The 16,546-nt window shown below is 46.6% G+C and overlaps 1 protein-coding gene and 1 long non-coding RNA gene across 3 annotated transcripts in view; one reads left to right on the top strand and one right to left on the bottom strand.

The window, feature by feature from the left end:
- The window catches only part of LOC121000945, a 677,653-nt gene that overhangs the window by 227,354 nt on the left and 433,753 nt on the right, over positions 1-16,546 (bottom strand). The gene's annotated exons all lie outside the window — the stretch shown is intronic.
- Positions 1-16,546, top strand: part of KIRREL3 (kirre like nephrin family adhesion molecule 3) — an 886,110-nt gene that overhangs the window by 512,383 nt on the left and 357,181 nt on the right. For both annotated transcript variants that reach the window (XM_040431744.1, XM_040431736.1), the window contains exon 2: positions 3,283-3,339. In XM_040431744.1, the coding sequence (XP_040287678.1) occupies positions 3,283-3,339 (57 nt within the window). The remainder of the gene's footprint in view (positions 1-3,282; positions 3,340-16,546) is intronic.

Here is a 16,546-nt window from a genome sequence, read left to right as displayed (position 1 = left end):
GAGAGCATTAACCACTTTGACCGATAACACTAATTATCTGTGATTCATGGTTCAGATTATCAATAAATGGGGGTGAATTTTATTACCAGGGATAAAATGTAACTAAAGGATCATTCTGAGGAAATATTTCCAGAAAATGTACCATCTGCCCCGTTACCTCTTCCCCCCAAACCCAAATATAACATGCCTAAGAAATGTATTCTGGAAATCTCTCTAAAAGAGTCTATAAAGGTCCTTGAGCAGAAGGAATATTTCCTGTAGGCTCTTGACCAGAAGATGGTGGGACCTCTGGGGCAGGGGGATGTAGGTCGCCATACCTCTTACCACAGGCTGAGATTTCAGTTTTTGCACAAAGATCCTTGTTATAATATTGTAACTGATTGATTCAGAATAAACAGAGGGAAGGGGCGGACTGGGAACTTAAAGTGGGCGTGGCTATAAACTAAAAGTGGGCCCATTTTGTATTCAGGTCTAAAGTGACAGAATCCATAGCCCCCAACCATCCCGGATCCGGCATGACAGTCCCGGAATTTAGCTGGACATATTATTATCAGGGGGCACTTTACTTGGCATATTAGTGTCAGGGGGCACTTTAATGGGCATATTACTGTCAGGGGGGACTTTACTGGGCATATTAATGTCAGGGGACACAGCTGGGCATATTACTGTCAGGGGGCACATATCTGGGCATAGCTACTGTGAAGGGGCACAACATGGGTATATTACTATGAGAAGGCACATAAGTGGGCATAACTAATGTGAGGGGGCACATAACTGGGCATAACTACTGTGAGGGGGCACATAACTGGGCATAACTACTGTGAGGGGGCACATATCTGGCCATAAATACTGTGAGGGGGCACATATCTGGCCATAAATACTGTGAGGGGCACATATCTGGTCATCGCTACTGTGAGGGAGCACATATTTGGGCATCGCTGCTGTGAGGGAGCACATATTTGGGCATCGCTACTCTGAGGGGCACATATCTGGTCATAACTACTGTGAAGGAGGCACAATGCTGGCATAACTACTGTGTGGTGGCATAAAGGGGGAATAATTACTATTTGTGGGCATTTAGGGGACTGGGTGGGATTAGGTGTTTAGTTATGTTTTAGGCGGAGTTAGAGGCATCATCTAGTGCAAAAAAAAATGTGCGTTTCGCACGCTGAACATAGTATCCCTCTTCCTTCTTTTCAAAACTTGGGAGGTATGAGAATGCAATGCCAATGTAAGTAGGCAGGTGAGCATTACCATATTGTAGCACATTGTACCACCCCAGCAGAGCCAAATACCAATGTGCATCACATAATACCGCCCCAGCAGCACAATATACCAGAAGTTGCCCCTCTGTGGGGGCCGGCGCCAGCTACCACATTCTGTTCTCCTGTTCCAGTTGCCTCAGGATGGCAATACAGTTGAATTCAGCAGTCAGGATAGGGAGGGGGGGCATCAGATCATTACCTGTCATGGCTGGTGGCCATAAGAAAGGCTCAGGTAGCTCCCTGAAAGTTTCCCTGTAGGGTCCATAGCCAGAGCAGATATGATTGGTGATTACTTAAAGATGGGGAAGTAGGGCTAATGGTTCACATTAGGATTGTGTAGGTGCAGCAGTGATCTGTGTCCATATAGTGAGTGGAGACTTAGTAATGGTCGGGGAACAGGCTGCCATGGATAATTCATCAATTTAATGCGTCCACATAAAAGAAGGCCTGTGCAGGAGCTGAGTCGTAAAGGCCCAATTAATTGTCATTCATTAATGTGTCATTGCGCGTTTTGTAATGAACAAATCTCAGGCTGCAAGCAGCAGTTCCCAGCAGTCGGGTGATGTGTCCTGAAACGAGTGGCGCTTGTCTTATAAACCTTCATTATCACTGATGACACCGTAGACCGCATATCTGTCCATGGACTATTATAAGATCAGAGCCATTGTCACTGCCCAGTGCCTTTGTCCAGTAAAAATTACTGTATAAGGATAACTTCTGCAACTTTCTAGTAGATTTTTCTTTAGGGGTTTTTCTTTACATCATCACCCTTTTCAAGATTGCAGTCAATGAATGGGAAAATCCATTGCTTGCATCCTGATACATACAGTAGGTGAGGATTTGCTACCATTGTATTCATTCTACAGAGGATACATTGTAGCAACCTATCAAAACAGAAATACATGCTGCGCCTGCAGATGTGTTTAGCTCCCAGAGGATTGTTTACACCGACTTATTGTAACAAACCTCCTGCGAAAAGTAGTCGGTCACAGCAAGTTTTCAGCCACTGACAGAAAGCAGAGATCTTTAAAAGTTAGGTTTTCTGCAATGATTCAATTGTCACTGAACTTTCAAAAAACATTTGCTAAGTCAAAGGTTTTAATTGGTGGGGGTTTGAGTCCTGAGACCCCCACCGATCGCTAGAATGAGAGAGGTGCCCACATAGAGGGCTCTCCTCACTGCAGGCGACAGAACCGGGATGGGCCCATGGACTTTCTTCTGAGCCTGACTCCTGCAGCAATGAGAGAGGGTGCTAGTCATCAGTGGATGTCTCTAGACTCCCACTGGTCAAAGCATTTAATATGTCGTTATGACAGTTCAGTGACACTTTAAGCTTTGTTTTTGTTATTTTGTATAAAATCCCTTTAATAATATCTGTGTGTGATATGATGTAATAGAATTTTTCAAGGGTCATGCGACCAAAGCGTGGCTTGAATCACCTACTGACTGACTTTTTATTTTTAATACATAAAACTTATACTTTTATTATTTCTATTTAAAAATGAACACTCTAAATTGATATTTAAAAATCCTCAGGATGAGCGGTGAGAGGTGGTGTATAAATTATGTATACCTCTACTCAGTATACATCACTGGATGGGATAGCTCCTGATAACGTTCTCAGGGCTTGCCCAGATTCCTAAAGGAATAGGAATCTGGGCAAGCCCTGAGAACGTTATCAGGAGCTATCCCATCCAGTGATGTATACTGAGTAGAGGTATACATAATTTATACACCACCTCTCACCGCTCATCCTGAGGATTTTTAAATATCAATTTAGAGTGTTCATTTTTAAATAGAAATAATAAAAGTATAAGTTTTATGTATTAAAAATAAAAAGTCAGTCAGTAGGTGATTCAAGCCACGCTTTGGTCGCATGACCCTTGAAAAATTCTGCTATATATCTAAATAGCGTGGCCACCTCCTGTAGGACCCATTAGTCTGTTGCACACATGATATGATGTAATATCACCAGTAATATCCTGTGAGTGACTCATCTATTCATCTTTCTTTTCAGAATTTGGTCTGGCCCTGGGATTTATGTCCAAGGACAAGTTCCGCAAGATGTCTGAAAGTAAGTTTACTTCTACTTTTCTTCTCTAAGTATCCTCTACTCCCCCCCCCCCCAACTCCTTCCATCTTCTCGCTCTCCCTGCTGCCTTTTTAGTAAAGTTAACTTAAACTCTGTTATTTTAGCCCAAAATTAGAACTGTTTTGCAGCAAACACCGAGCATAACTCTTGGATGGTGACTTGGCATCCATACAGAAAGCAGACATTTATTATTCGTCTTCTCAATTTGAAAATTGCCAAGAATCTTCCTTCTCAAGAGCTTTTTCTGAACAGACAACTTTAGAGCAATAGCGCGAAATAGCAGATGTGTTATATAAGAACCTCCACTGATTGAGAAATGTGAAGAAAAAAGTTTGCAGACGTTGACAGGCCTGATACCTGCAGTCCCTACGACAACACTTGCTGAACTGTGTCTGGTTCAGCAGGAGCTTGGGTCTATCTAAATCACCATCTACAATATGTACACACAAGTACATGCATAACAGCCACCATACCAGCTGGGTAAGGCTGAGTTCACATCACCATTTAGCTTTACTTTCTTCTGATCTATCAGAAGAAGAGAAACGAAAAACAAGATCCTGTTAAAAAAACGGATCCTGTTGCATCAGTCATTTGTTTGAGCCATTTCCATCTGAGATGCGTTTTTTAAGATGGAAAAAAAAGTACTGCATGCAGGACTTTTAATTCGGTTTAAAAAAACTGATCTCAGATGGAAATGGCTCAAACAGATGACAACTGATGCAACAGGATCCGTTTTTTTACAGGATCCTGTGTTTTTTCTCTCTCATCTTCTGACGGATCAGAAGAACGGAAAGCTAAATGGTGATGTGAACTCTCCCTAAGACGTGAACACGGGAGGACCACCTTTACAGAAGTGTATTACGTGTATTACTAATACTTCCAGGGATTGTCAGGATACCTGAATGTCTTTAACCCCTTAGTGACCACCAATACACCTTTTTACAGCTATCACTAAGAGGCCTTAGGCTTAGGCCTCCTGCACACGAAGCAAAATGCGGGCTGCAATGCACGAACACCGACCGTGGGGCAGCCGCAGCGGATCTCGGACCCATTCACTTTAATTGATCCGGCCGTTACGCAAAAAGATAGGACATGTTCTATCTTTTTGCAGAATGGAAGTACGGGACAAAACCCCACGGAAGCACTCCGTAGTGCTTCCGTAGTGTTCCATTCCGTGCTTCCGTTCCGCACCATTCCGCATCTCTGGATTTACAGACCCATTGAAGTGAATGGGTCCGCATCCGTGACGCAGAATGCACACGGAACGGTGCCCGTGTATTGCGGATCCGCAAATGTGGTCCGCAATATGGCCACGGAGCGCACACGTTCGTGTGCAGGAGGCCTTAGTGCTGCATGGGTCTTTCATGCAGCAGAGAGCAGCAGCTTAGCTTTCAAAGGAGATCTGCTCTCCTGCTATAATAGTGCCAATCCCGGCTGTTTCACCCCCATAGATGCATGGGCAATAGACACAGCGGCATGTAAGCGGTTACAGAGGGAGCAGACTCCCTATGTCTCCCATCAGCACCCCTCTGTGGCACAGCCTGCTGGTGGATGTCAGTATAGCACCAACAGTAAAATACATTGCAAGAACAGTGGAATGTGTTTTAGAAGCAATCAAAAGATCGCCTATTATAGTTCCCTTTAAAAAAGTTTAGTTAAAAAATAGAAGTAAAAAAAGCACCTTTTTCCATTGGGAAAAAAATGCTTTTCAATGGAAAAAGTTACAAAAATACAATCTCCTCCACATATTTGGTATCGCCGCATCCTTAATGACAAACACTACACATTTAAAATGTATTTATCCCGTATGGTGAACATCGTAAGAAAATATTGCTGCTTTTTGCTTATTTGCCACCAAAAAAAAAGATTAAAAAGCGATCAAAGTGTTAGGTACCCCAAAATGATACCAGACAAGTCGTCCCGCAAAAATTGAGCCCTCACACAGCTCTGTAAAAAGAAACATAAAAAGTTATGGGAATGCGGCGGTGCAAAAAAGAGTTTTATTTGTGCAAAAGTAGTAAAACATAAAATAAAAAAAACTATATATATATATTTGGTATCATTATAATCGTAATCGAGAGCCGTGTTATTTATGCCGAAAAATGAATGCTGCAAAATTTATAACGGAAAAACTCAGTGGCAGTATTGCTGTTTTTTCCTATCCCCCTCCCAGAAAGAGTTAATAAAACTTAATCAGTAAGTTCCATGTACCCCAAAATGGCACCATTAAAAACTACAACATGTCCTGCAAAAAATAAGCTCTCATACGACTGAAAAATAAAAAAGCTATAGCTCTTGGAAGTCAACAATGAAAAAAATGAAAAAAATTGCTTGGTGATTAAGGCCCCAAAACAGGCTGGTCCCTAAGGGTTTCAAATAATAAAATAAGTAGTGCTCACCCTGCTGATCCCCCTCTGCTCCCATTTGAAGGCTTCTCTTCCCCCCTGCTGGTCTCTGTCCTTCTTCTCCCAGTAATGATGTGTCCCCATGGATATGTGACCTCAGCAGTGTTGACCTCACTACTACAGCCACTGATTGACTAAAGTGGTCACATGTCTGTGTCGACACATCATGGATGAAGCGGAAAGAACAGAGACCGCCAGGAGACCCGAGAAGTGATGGAATGGGAATGGTGGGGGAATTGTAGGGTGAATATTACTTATTTTATTATTTTATGACATTCTGAGTGGTGGGTAGACCCCCACTTAAATTTTTGTTCTAAATCTAAACTGTTATAATGTTTTTTTTACTTACCTCATAAAGTTCCTATACTCCAGTCACACCCAGAACATCATTCGGCTTTTCTTCTTGGCTCTGAACAAACATCTCACTGCTGCCCCATCCTGCTTTGTGTCCCATCTCTGCTATACCTGGTAATGAGCAATACACTAATACTACCGCGCTGCACCTACCAGCTCACCGCTAACAGATTGTAAGCACTGGCCAGGGACGTTGTGAACGCAGCTCTGGATGCCATGACGCAGCCCACTTTACCCGTGTTAATACAGTGGTAGAACATGTTGATTGCTCGGCCAGGGCCTGAACTCTCTGGATAATGTGTGGAACTTCTATCTTTTCTGTCTTTTATTTGGGCCATAAGTTTCCTGTTAATTGCATTTGTTGCCCCAGTAAATCACATAAAATACAATAACTGCTCCCCAGCTCCATCCTCTGATCGTTTATGTAATGGCGGCATTAATCTTCCTTGGACATCCCGCAGCTGAACCCCACTGACCCTGGTGCATTATTTTGATATCGGACATCAGTTACTGAAGTCTTCCTCCACGTTGCCATTGATCCTGTGCTCATGAATTATTGGTTTGGCTGCTGGGCTCCCTGTGATTCTAGCTTCACTATCACTTATAATTTATATACAGTAATATAGCACGGCTCTTCTCGAAACGCCATCGTTCTCTGTAATTAGCCCCAATCTGTTATTTTCTTAGGGCTGACTATGAGATATGGGATGATTGCTTGGCAATTATAAGTCATATATACATATAGAGTTGAACGAACCCGAACTGTAAAGTTTTTCGGCACCCGGACCCAAACCCGAACATTTACGTAAAAGTTCGGGTTCGGTGTTCGGCACTTTCTTGGCGCTTTTTGAAAGGCTGCACAGCAGCCAATCAACAAGCGTCATACTACTTGCCCCAAAAGGCCATCACAGCCATGCCTACTATTGGCATGGCTGTGATGGGCCAACTGCAGCATGTGACCCAGCCTCTATTTAAGCTGGAGTCACGTAGCGCCGCCCGTCACTCTGCTCGGATTAGTGTAGGGAGAGGCTGCAGCTGCTGTGAGGGAGAGATCAGGGAGAAATCCTATCAAGAACTGTTTTTTGTACTCAGCGATCTACAGCAAATGTGTTTTGTGGGTGCAGTGCACAATTTTTTTAAGCCTGCCCTGAGCCAACTACTGCTGAAAACGAACTTTTTTTTCTTCAGTTAGTCAATATCAATACATAATCGGCAGCCATTTTATGCAACGATAGTGCACCTGCACAGGATATCTGCAAGTCCAGAAATACAGCTTTTTGCTTACTGGGTTAAAAAAATACATCTGTTAAATATAGTGCACATCTGGGATTACACTTGCATAAGTGATTGTCACATTTAGGCCAGAAATACAGCTTTTTGGTTACTGGGGTGAAAAAAGCCTCTAATACATTACACATCTGGGATTACACGTGCATAGGTGACTGTCACATTTAGGCCATAAATACGGCTTTGGCATACTGGGGTGAAAAAAGCCTCTGATATACTGCACATCTGGGATTACACATGCATTGGTTACTGGGGTGAAAAAACCCTCTAATATACTGCACATCTGGGATTAGACAAGCATAAGTGACTGTCACATTTAGGCCAGAAATACGGCTTTTTGGTTACTGGGGTGAAAAAACCCTCTAATATACTGCACATCTGGGATTAGACAAGCATAAGTGACTGTCACATTTAGGCCAGAAATACAGCTTTTTGGTTACTGGGGTGAAAAAAGCCTTTAATATACTGCACATCTAGGATTAGACAAGCATAAGTGACTGTCACATTTAGGCCAGAAATACTGCTTTTTGGTTACTGGGGTGAAAAAACCCTCTAATATACTGCACATCTGGGATTAGACAAGCATAAGTGACTGTCACATTTAGGCCAGAAATACAGCTTTTTGGTTACTGGGGTGAAAAAAGCCTTTAATATACTGCACATCTAGGATTAGACAAGCATAGATGACTGTCACATTTAGGCCAGAAATACTGCTTTTTGGTTACTGTGGTGAAAAAACCCTCTAATATACTGCACATCTGGGATTAGACAAGCATAAATCACTGTCACATTTAGGCCAGAAATACGGCTTTTTTGTTACTGGGGTGAAAAACCCCTCTAATATACTGCACATCTGGGATTAGACAAGCATAAGTGACTGTCACATTTAGGCCAGAAATACGGCTTTGGCATACTGTGGTGCAAAAGCCTCTAATATATTGCACATCTGGGATTACGCGTGCATAAGTGACTGTCACATTTAGGCCATAAATACGGCTTTGGCATACTGGGGTGAAAAAAGCCTCTGATATACTGCACATCTAGGATTAGACAAGCATAAGTGACTGTCACATTTAGCCCAGGGGTGGAAGACATAGAATGCACTGACGCACAACCACTTATGTTTCCTGATGAGGACATGGGAATACCACCTCAGCACGTCTCTGATGATGACGAAACATAGGTGCCAACTGCTGCGTCTTTCTGCAGTGTGCAGACCGAAAAGGAGGTCAGGGAGGAAGACTGGGTGGAAGACGATGCAGGAGATGATGAGGTCCTAGACCCCACATGGAATGAAGGTCGTGCCACTGACTTTCAGAGTTCGGAGGAAGAGGCAGTGGTGAGACCGAGCCAACAGCGTAGCAAAAGCGGGAGCAGGGTGCAAAAGCAGAGCAGCCATCGCCAAAACAGTTCGTCTGCTACTGGCCACCGTCACCACGGACCGAGCATACCAAAGGCAGCTTCAAGGAGTTCCCTGGCATGGCACTTCTTCACACAATGTGCTGACGACAAGACCTGAGTGGTTTGCACGCTGTGCCATCAGAGCCTGAAGCGAGGCATTAACGTTCTGAACCTTAGCACAACCTGCACGACCAGGCATCTACATGCGAGACACGGGCTGCAGTGGAGTAAGCACCTTCAAAACCAAGAAAGGGCTCAGGCCCCTCCTGCTCCCTCTTCTGCTGCTGCCTCGGCCTCTTCCTCCGCCTCTGGAGGAACGTTGGCACCTGCCGCCCAGCAAACAGAGGATGTGCCACCAACAACACCACCTCCGTCACCAAGCATCTCCACCATGTCACACGGAAGCGTTCAGCTCTCCATCTCACAAACCTTTAAAAGAAAGCGTAAATTCCCACCTAGCCACCCTCGATCCCTGGCCCTGAATGCCAGCATTTCTAAACTGCTGGCCTTTGAAATGCTGTCATTCAGGCTGGTGGAGACGGACAGCTTCAAACAGCTCATGTCGCTTGCTGTCCCACAGTATGTCGTTCCCAGCCCTTACTACTTTTCCAGGAGAGCCGTGCCTTCCCTGCTCAACCAAGTATCGGAAAAAATCAAGTGTGCACTGCGCAACACCATCTGTGGCAAGGTCCACCTAACCACAGATACGTGGACCAGTAAGCACGGCCAGGGACGCTATATCTCCCTAACTGCACACTGGGTAAATGTAGTGGCGGCTGGGCTCCAGGCGGAGAGCTGTTTGGCGCACGTCCTTCCGCCGCCAAGGATCGCAGGGCATCATTCTTTGCCTCCTGTTGCCTCCTCTTCCTACTCGGCTTCCTCCTCCTCTTCTACCACCTCCTCATCCGGTCAGCGACAGACCTTCACCACCAACTTCAGCACAGCCAGGGAGGGGTAAACTTCAGCAGGCCGTTCTGAAATTGATGTGTTTGGGGAACAGGCCCCACACCGTGCAGGAGTTGTGGCGGGGTATAGAACAACAGACCGACGAGTGGTTGCTGCCAGTGGGCCTCAAGCCCGGCCTGGTGGTGTGCGATAATGGGCGAAATCTCGTTGCAGCTCTGGGACTAGCCGGTTTGACACACATCCCTTGCCTGGCGCATGTGCTGAATTTGGTGGTGCAGAAATTCATTCACAACTACCCCGACATGTCAGAGCTGCTGCATAAAGTGCGGGCCGTCTATGCGCGCTTCCGGCGTTCTCATCCTGCCGCCGCTCGGCTGTCTGCTCTACAGCGTAACTTCGGCCTTCCCGCTCACCGCCTCATATGCAACATGCCCACCAGGTGGAACTCCACCTTGCACATGCTGGAGAGACTGTGCGAGCAGCAGCAGGCCATAGTGGAGTTTCAGCTGCAGCACGCACGGGTCAGTCGCACTGCGGAACAGCACCACTTCACCACCAATGACTGGGCCTCCATGCGAGACCTGTGTGCCCTGTTGCGCTGTTTCGAGTACTCCACCAACATGGCCAGTGGCGATGACGCCGTTCTCAGCGTTACAATATCACTTCTAATGCTCCTTGAGAAAACACTTAGGGCGATGATGGAAGAGGATGTGGCCCAGGATGAGGAAGAGGCGTCATCTCTAACACTTTCAGGCCAGTCTTTTAGAAGTGGCTCAGAAAGAGGATTTTTGCAACAGCAGAGGCCAGGTACAAATTTGGCCAGCCAGGGCCCACTACTGGAGGACGAGGATGAGGAGGAGGATGGGGATGAAGCATGTTCACAGCGGGGTGGCATCCAACGCAGCTCGGGCCCATCACTGGTGCGTGGCTGGGGGGAAACGGAGGACGATGACGATACGCCTCCCACAGAGGACAGCTTGTCCTTGCCTCTGGGCAGCCTGGCACACATGAGCGACTACATGCTGCAGTGCCTGCGCAACGACTGCAGAGTTGCCCACATTTTAACGTGTGCTGACTACTGGGTTGCCACCCTGCTGGATCCCCGTTACAAAGACAATGTGCCGTCCTTAATTCCCTCACTGGAGCGTGATCGGAAGATGCACGACTACAGGCGCACGCTGGTAGACGCGCTCCTGAGAGCATTCCCGACTGACGCCGGGGGACAAGTGGAAGCACAAGGCAAAGGCAGGGGAGGAGGAAGAGGTCGCCAACGCAGCTGTGTCAGCGCCAGCACCTCAGAAGACATGTGTGCCTGTGGCCAACATGTGGAAAACCTTTGTCACCTCACCGCAACAACCGGCCCCAACTGCTGATATGGAGCGTGTTAGCAGGAGGCAGCATTTGAACAACATGGTGGAACAGTATCTGTGCACACGACTACACATACTGACTGATGCTTCTGCCCCATTCAACTTCTGGGTCTCCAAATTGTCCACATGGCCAGAGCTTGCCCTGTATGACTTGGAGGTGCTGGCCTGCCCTGCAGCCAGTGTACTCTCTGAACGTGTATTTAGCACAGCAGGAGGCGTCATTACAGACAGACGCAGCCGCCTGGCCACAGCCAACGTGGACAAGCTCACGCTCATTAAAATGAACCAGGCCTGGAACTACATTTAGTGAAAACATCTGTTACTGATCGGAAGATGCGCGACTACAAGCGCACGCTGATGATAGCATCCCCACCTGACAGCGGGGGCACAGTGGAAGCACAAGGTGAAGGCAGAGGAGGAGGAAGAGGTCGCCAACGCAGCTGGGGCACCGCCAGCACCTGAGAAGGCAGGGTTAGCGTGGCCCAAATGTGGAAAAGCTTTGTCAGCCTTGGAGGTGCTGACCTGCCCTGCAGCCAGTGTATAGTGTGAACGTGTGTTTAGTACGGCAGAGAGCATTATCACAGGCCACAGCCAATGTGGACAAGCTTACGTTTATTAAAATGAACCAGGCATGGATCCCACACGACTTGTCCGTACCTTGTGCAGAATAGACATTTATACCAGGCCTCAACCATCCATTCTTGTACTCAAGTGCACTTATTCTTTGTTTTATTTTGTAATATGTCCCAATATTTTGGGGGATACCCAAAAATAAAAAATAACACAAATTAGTGTTGGCTACCTATTCCTCCTTCACCGCCGCTTCCACCTACACCGCCACGTCAAGCTACACCGCCACATCCACCCATCCACCGCCTCCTCAACTTCCTACTCCTAGATCCAGATTGTTATTTAAAATTTTTCTGTATTTTATGTTATTTTAAGTCATTTCCTTATCCACATTTGTTTGCAGAACAGTTGCCATGCTCTTAAGCACATTTTGATGCCTTTTGCAGCCCTCTAGCCCTTTCCAGGACTATTTTAGAGCCATTTTAGTGCCCAAAAGTTCGGGTCCCCATTGACTTCAATGGGGTTCGGGGTTAAGTTCGGGTCAAGTTCAGGTCCCGAACCCGAACTTTTTTTTTTTTAAGTTCGGCCAAACCTGCCGAACCCGAACATCCAGGTGTCCGCTCAACTCTATATACATACCAACAGTCACTAAGGATTACTACAAGTCACTTTGTCAACTAAGGCTACTTTCACACTAGCGGCATGGACCTCCGACAGGCTGTTCCGTCAGGTGAACAGCCTGTCGGATCCATCCTGCCGCTCTGTCCTTATTGACTATAATGGGGGCGGGGGCGGAGTTCTGGTGGATGCAAGGCAGCGCACGGCGAGAGACTGCCAGAATAAATGTCGGACATGTCGTACTTTTATTCCGGCTGCCTTTCGCCGTGCCTCCGCCGGAACTCCGCCCCCATTATAGTCAATGGGGACGGAGCGGCAGTCCGGGGGCACACGTTCACTAGCGGCAGGACGGATCCGACCGGCTGTTCACCTGACAGAACAGACTGCCGGAGGTCCGTGCCGCTAGTGTGAAAGTAGCCTTACCTGACAAATTACTGGTCTCGGCTTTCCTAGAGCTGAGGGTTATTAAAAAAAAAAGAATCATTGAAACTTTGGCCCTGATTTATCAAACTGGTGTAAAGGAAAATTGGCTTGGTTGCCCATAGCAACCAATCAGATTTCACCTTTCATTTTCCAAGGGAGCTGTGAAAAATGAAAGATGGAATCTGATTGGTTGCTATGGGCAACTAAGCCAGTTCTACTTTACACTAGTTTGATAAATCTACCCCTTTAAAGGGGTTATCCAATAGTAGAAACCCACCTCCTCCCACATACACACACACAATGCCCGGGCGCCTCCTATAGACAATACATACCCGCAGGGGCGTAGCTAAAAGCTCATGGGCCCTGGTGCAAGAGTTCAGCTTGGGCCCCCCTTCCCTCAGTGCTTGTTGGAAAGGGGCAGGGGAGCACGTAGCCTTCCTGCTGCCAGAGGCAAACATTGAACGGGCACCCCCTCATGCCAAATTCTTGACCTAACCCCTTCCCTCCAGCCAGAGGTGTTAATTGACCAGCATGCACTTTCTATAATGCCAGTGTCTTATCTGGCATGAGGGTCTTTGGGCCCCCTTAGGCTCCTGGGCCCGGTAGCAACTGCTACCTCGGCACCCCCTATAGCTACACCCCTGCATACCCGGTCCCCGACACCTACGTCCCTTCGTATTGCTGCACAACCGCTGCTGCATTTCCCTGTCACGTTAATCAAAACATCTGACGACAGGGAGAGCAGCCAATGGCAGGCCGCGACGGTGACCAGCCTCCCTGGTGTCACCTGCGATGCTAGGGAGGCTGGTCACCGTTGCGGCCTTCTTATTGGCTGCTCCCTCTGTCGTCACCATTCTTCATAAATGTCCCCCAATGTTTGAAATTTTTTAGACACCATTGTGACAAAATAATGGTGTTTGTATGCCGCCCTCGCCACTTCTTGAAAATGGGGTGTGGTGAGGGCAAGGGATGGGTGAGCCAGTGTGCTCGACACATTTACCTTCTTTTACACCAGTTTTCTGTCTTAAATAAAGAGAGAACTCTAAAGCAGCTGACACAGATTTCCAACTACAAGATATGGGGTCTCATTTATCAAAAACTGTCTATCAGGAAAACTGTCTTAGTTGCCCATAGCAACCAATCAGAGCTCACCTTTCATTTCTTAAAGTGTTCTGATTGGTTACTATTATTGTTTGCTATTTTGAAAAATGAGGTCTATGAATGTCAGCACTGGAAATTGATAAATGTGGTGCTTTTATTGAAGTACATTTAGGGCAACATATACGGTACGTCTGAAGTTTCGGTCAGAAAGACCTTTATCGAACACTATCTTAGCAGTGATGATCAGTTCGCAGTGTTCGCCAGCGAACACATGCGGGCTGCCATCTTGACTCACCCGTCCGGCGATGCACAGGTAAGCCCTTACCTGTGCCTGTGTCGGTAGCCGGTCTGAAATCAAATGCGGTCACCGGGAGCAGGCAGTTCCGAGAACAGCACGATGAAGGCCCCCGGCGGCTGTTCTCGGAACTGCCTGCTCCCGGTGAGTCAAGATGACAACTCGCATGTGTTCGTTGGCGAACACTGCGAACTGACCATCACTGTACTGTAGTTGTCATTGTTGTGAAAGGTGAATCCTCACCAGAGGGAAGCGCTTCAATCTGATAAATTGGACGCATCCTTCGGCAGTAAAACGCCACTCTATGATACATTCCCCCTAATCTAGGCAATCAAACAGCCTGGACTCCAGACTGATACATTTTACTGCACTGACACATTGTAACAAACTATTAGGACAGAAAAGAGATTTGTGCTGCTGATCTCACAGAGGATTGTCTAGACTGGTGTATTTCCAGGTATTTGCTCAGTTTTCTTGTATGGCTGAATTCTGGGCACATTATTCAAAACCCATACCTATTCAGATCCACATAGGACCAGTGAAAAGCTGGGTGACAACCCCTTGTAATGGCTGCCATTAGTAATTTCCACCCGGCATGTGATACCCATTTAGCGTTACTGTAACCCTCTAAAGGTAATAACAGGCAGTCCAGATTCCGCATGCAGACGAAATCCTGCCCATATGCAGTTCTGAATAGACACAAGATTTTTCAGGTAAAACTGAGGTGTTACCTTCAAAACCGTGCGGCCATTAGTCACTGCATCTCAGGGGCGATTTGGCCACATGAGGCTATAACCTGTAATATTATTACACTCCAGAAATACATCCAGGCCCCTCTTGAACTCTTTTAGTGAACTCACCATCACCACCTCCTCAGGCAGAGAGTTCCATAGTCTCACTGCTCTTTCCGTAAAGAATCCTCTTCTATGTTTGTGTACAAACCTTCTTTCCTCCAGACACAGAGGATGTCCCCTCGTCACAGTCACAGTCCTGGGGATAAATAGATGATGAGAGGGATCTCTGTACTGACCCCTGATATATTTATACATAGTTATTAGATCTCCCCTCAGTCGTCTTTTTTCTATAGTGTATAACCCTAATTTTGATAATCTTTCAGGGTCCTGTAGTCCACCCATTCCAGTTATTACTTTAGTTGCCCTCCTCTGAACCCTCTCCAGCTCTGCTATGTCTGCCTTGTTCACAGGAGCCCAGAACTGTACACAGTACTCCATGTGTGATCTGACTAGTGTAAGAAGGTACAAGGAATCATCGTAGATGATAGATATGTGTCACCGAGGTTCCTGTCCTCAGTGGAGTAAGAGCCAGTTTTCATGTGTCAGCAGCAGTTGTTGTGGCTATCTAGTATGGCTGTAAATAGCTGATCCGGGGCGGCTCTTACTGGGAGTAGTCAAAGTGCTGGGTGGGTGACTACTCTCCACGGTCCAGGCCGGGTTTTGGCAGCACCTGGCTGTCCTTAAATAGGCAGCTGGGCTCAGCAGCTGACTCTCTGTGTTGGGATCTGAGGTTTTGTGCTGGACTGGAGGGCTAAGACCCATGTGCAGGGGGAACAGGCCCCCTAAAGCCTGCTGTGGGCTACTCGAGGCAGAACTGCCAACAAGGTGACTTGTGCAATATGAACTTTCCATTGTGTGTGAATTAACACCAAAGACTGCAAAGTGACGTGTTGTTTTGTGCAACTGCCGCAAGTGTGAATAAACACTGAAGTTTGAGTTAAGAACTTGTATTTTGCCTCTGTACTGCGCCCGCTTACTCTATCTACCAGAGCGAAACCCCACACTAGTGATTTGTAAAGTGGTAGGACTATGTTCTCATCACGGGCATCTATGCCCCTTTTGATGCAACCCATTATCTTATTGGCCTTGGCAGCAGCTGCCTGACACTGGTTTCTACAGCTTAGTTTGCGGTCCACTAAAATGAAGTCCTTTTCCATGTCAGTGTTACTCCAGAATGGAATTTCTAAGTCCGACAGCCCCTTTAAGGAGCTGAGATTAGAATAATACCTAACAGGAGGTCACTTTGTTGCATGTATGATACGTGGTCATACATAATGAATATATACATGCATCCAGCATCGTGGCTCCGTTGGCCAAGACGTTCCGTCTGATTAATATTTCATCTCAATCACATTAGAGTGAGGTCAATTATGTACAGCAGACTGACCCCTAAATGATTCATGTGGTGATACCTTGTATCCATCCAGCTGCTTGTCTGTCTCCTGATGCCGGCCCAGCCACAGGTGATGATGCCGAGCCCTCCACTAACACAGGCGTCATAAGGGTTAAGTGTCCGTCTCTTTGCGTGGGACTTTCCTCCACATTTTCCTATCTTCCGACATCAGTTACAGCAAACAAGCCCCCCTCCTTCTATACGGCCTCCATCACCTAAGTTCAGCATCTCATCAGTTGCTCCGAGGTAATTTTTTTTCCTGACAACTCCTT

This window comes from Bufo bufo, chromosome 1 (assembly GCF_905171765.1).
Source record: "Bufo bufo chromosome 1, aBufBuf1.1, whole genome shotgun sequence".
NCBI lineage: Eukaryota > Metazoa > Chordata > Amphibia > Anura > Bufonidae > Bufo > Bufo bufo.
The sequence above is the reverse complement of the archived record's forward strand: the minus strand, read 5'-3'. Positions and strand labels throughout refer to the sequence as shown.